The sequence below is a fragment of the Vombatus ursinus genome, unplaced genomic scaffold (genome assembly GCF_900497805.2).
Source record: "Vombatus ursinus unplaced genomic scaffold, bare-nosed wombat genome assembly UNPS02014798.1, whole genome shotgun sequence".
NCBI lineage: Eukaryota > Metazoa > Chordata > Mammalia > Diprotodontia > Vombatidae > Vombatus > Vombatus ursinus.
This window is the reverse complement of record NW_020954576.1, coordinates 56588726-56592167: the sequence shown is the minus strand read 5'-3', so window position 1 is coordinate 56592167 and position 3442 is coordinate 56588726. Positions and strand designations below refer to the sequence as shown.

At 41.7% G+C, this 3442-nt stretch overlaps 1 protein-coding gene across 4 annotated transcripts in view; it reads right to left on the bottom strand.

Moving 5' to 3' along the window:
* Nucleotides 1-290: 290 nt before the first annotated feature.
* LOC114049599 (protein S100-A15A-like) overlaps nt 291-3442 on the bottom strand; it is a 6428-nt gene continuing 3276 nt past the window's right edge. For all 4 annotated transcript variants that reach the window (XM_027870859.1, XM_027870858.1, XM_027870857.1 and 1 more), the window contains exon 3: nt 291-1105. In XM_027870859.1, the coding sequence (XP_027726660.1) occupies nt 929-1105 (177 nt within the window). In that variant the 3' untranslated portion in view covers nt 291-928. The remainder of the gene's footprint in view (nt 1106-3442) is intronic.

The following is a 3442-nucleotide window of genomic DNA, read 5'->3' as shown; positions in this document are numbered from 1 at the left end:
AGGATGTAGGAGGCACGGTGAGAAACAGTTGTCTGAAAGAGATCTGTGGGTGTCAGGAGACTGCAAGCTCATTGTGAGTCAACAACATTGTGACACCCCCATAGCCAAAAAAAGTCTCCCCCATCAGACTGATCCAGAACTCCCAGGACAGGGAATATTTCCCCTATTGGACTAGGAGCTCCACGAGGGTAAGTCTCCTCCATCAGACTGAGTTTCCTGAGGCCTGAAAAATCTCTCTTCTTGCTTATAGAGGCTCAGGTTCTGCCCACAGGTGAGTATTCAGAGAAAGATTAGTAGAACCCCAAAGATAGGAAGTTACTTTATTTATGCCCCCGTATCAGCTTAAATAAAAAAATAACAAGAGCTCATGAAGTGCTCTCCCCAAAACAACCCTTTGAGGTAGGCAGTGCAAGTATTATCAACATTTTACAGATGAGAAAACTGAGGCTTTGAGAGGTTAAGTCACTGGCCCATGGCAAGTGGTAAAGAACTGCCTTTCCCTACCCCTACCCTCATATCCCCACTCTATCTCCCTGCAAAATAAGCAATGCCTGGTTCCATATCCACCTTGTTTTTGTTTTACAAGCTGAAATATCTCCCCACTCCCAGCCCCGGTCCCTAACTGAAAAATATTCTCATGTCCGTAACCCTTCAAAAGTAATTACAAAAGTAATTTTCTCATAACAATCCTGTGAGGCTGGCATTGCAATTATTATTATCTTCATTTTACAGAGATGGAAACCTCTTTTCAGAAATGTAAAATAGCTTGTCCATGGTCAAACAGCTATAGAACGTCAGTCAAACCCAGACTCAAAAAGCATCCCTGCTCCCAGCGTCCCACATGGCCTGGTAACCCACAGATGCTGGCATCACTGAGGTCTCCAGGGCACTGTGGCGGGAAAGGAGTCAGGAGGAATCGGTGCATCCTTCAGTGCAGGTCATTTGCCCGGCAGTAGTGGGCACACAGCTGCCGGTGGTACTGCAGGTGATAGTCCTTCATCACCTTTCCCACAATGTAGATAAATTCGTCAAAGCAGATCTGGTTGTCTTTGTCCTTGTCGGCCACTTGAAACAGTTGCTTCAAATACTCCGGCTGACTCCGGCCCTGGAGCAGAGCAGCGGGAATGATTGATCAGCCGGGATCATCAGAATGACAGATGTTAACACCACTGTCTCTACCATGCTCTACCTTGCTCAGATTGTCACAAGAACCCATAAAGGCAGGTAGTACAAGGATCATTATCCCTGTTTCAATGAGGAGGAAACCGAGGCTCAGAGAGAGGTAAGGCAGTTTTGCCCAGGTCAATCAATAAACAATTATTAAGCACCTACTGTGCAACAGGCACTAAAGCTGCTAAGCTCTGGATCCCACAGCTAGTAACTGGCAGAACCAAGAGCCAGACCCAGGTCTTTTAGCTCCAGAGTTTTCCACCACGCCCTATGACCAGGCCTATTCTAGTCTCTTCTAGAAGAGACTTGATATAGGGTCCCTGCCCTCAAGGAACTTCCACTCTAATGAAGTAAATGAAACAGGCCTTTGTTGTTTAGTCTTTTCAGTTATATCTGACTTTTCATGACCCCATTTGGGATTTTCTTGGCAAAGATACTGGTATGATTTGCCATTTCCTTCTCCAGCTCATTTGACAGATGAGGAAACTGAGGCAAACAGGTAAGTGACTTGCCCAAGATCACATAGCTAGTAAGTGTCTGAGGCCATATTCAAATTCAGGAAGCTGAGTCATCTACACAGTATGCCACTTAGTTGCCCTAGGAAGAGAGGGAGAGTACTGGGAAGCAAAAGGAGACAATATAGGTTGGGTAGAAGCATTGTGGCCTAGTAGATAAGGCACTAAACCTGCAGTTGGGATGATCTAGGTTCAAATCCCCTCCTTAGACATTTGGTTTGGACAAGTCATTTAACCTTAACTGTATAATGAGGTCATTGGACTAGGGTCCCTCCAGCTTTTAGATCTAGGATCCAAAAACAGAATTGGAATAGTCTAGGATAGGATTGAGTAGGTAGGTAGGGGAAAGCTAGGTGGCAAGTGAATGGAGCACTGGGCCTAGAGTCAGAAAGACCTGAGTTCAAATCTGACCTGAGATACCTACTCGATGTGTAAGCAAATCACTTGACCTATTTGCCTCAGTTTCTTCATCTGCAAAGTGAGCTGAGGAAGGAAATGGTAAACTACTCTTTGGGCAAACCCCAAAAATGGGGTTATGAAGAGTTTGGACACGACAGCAAAAGCCACTCCTGACCTTAATACTCTAAGACTTAAGGCAGACAAGAGAAAGACAAGTAACAGGTGTGTCAAGGAGTTTAGCCATGAAGTTTTAGAGTTTAGCCTTGAAGAGTCAGAGGAAGAAAGAGGGAGTGTGGTGACAGGCAAATCCCTAGAGGTTTATGTCACTGGTAATAGAAAAACATGTCCTGGTTCTCTTCCCCATTCTTGGCAAGTGCTGGTTATCTGCATCCACTCCTACACTTCTGCCTCCTCCCAGAAATTCTATCTGGTCTGATTAGCTATGAACTTCATGGCTTCCTCTCACCCCACCCAAAACTCATTCTTGATGTGGCATTTCTATTGTTCTCTATCTGACTCTCTGGTCCCATTATTCCTGCTCTTAACCCCATCTTTAAGGTTCACCTCCTCTGATCTCCTATCACTATCATTCTGTTATTTCTGTGTCATATTTCATAGACAGAGACATATCTTTCCATCTGTCTGTCTATACATATTCTTTGTGTATGTGTGTGTGGTTTTCTTTTTTTTTAGTTTGCATTTATTATTTTTCTTTTTATATTAATTTTTAATTTATGGAATAAAATAAGCATTTCCGTAACATAGTGCAATTAAAAAGAGATGATTGCACATGAAACTGCAGATCTACCATGTACAGCTCGCTATTGTTTCTAAATATACAACAAAGTTGTCATGTAAATTTCTTTTTTTTCCCCTTTTTTTCTTCCCTCCCTCACCACCCTAGAGATGGCAACTTTTAGATACAAATAGGTGTGTATATATATATATATATATATATATATATACACACACACACACACACACACACACACACATATATGTATATATAGAGATATATGTGAGTGTGTGGGTGTGTGTGTATAAATATGTGTGTATATATGTATGTATATATATATGTATATATGTAAAATTATTCTATAAATACTTCTATTTATCAGTTCTTTTTCTAGATACAGATAGCATCTATCTTCATATGTCCTTTATTTTTAGTTTGTGCATTTAGAATAGTCAAAATGACTTAGTTGCTCGGTCGTTCTTAAAACAATATTGCTATTACTGTATACAACGTTCTCCTGATTCTGTTCACTTTGCTTTTCACCACGTCATGTAAGTCTTTCCATGCCTTTCTAAGATCATTGAGCTCATCATTTCTTATAGCACGGTAGTATTCCATCACA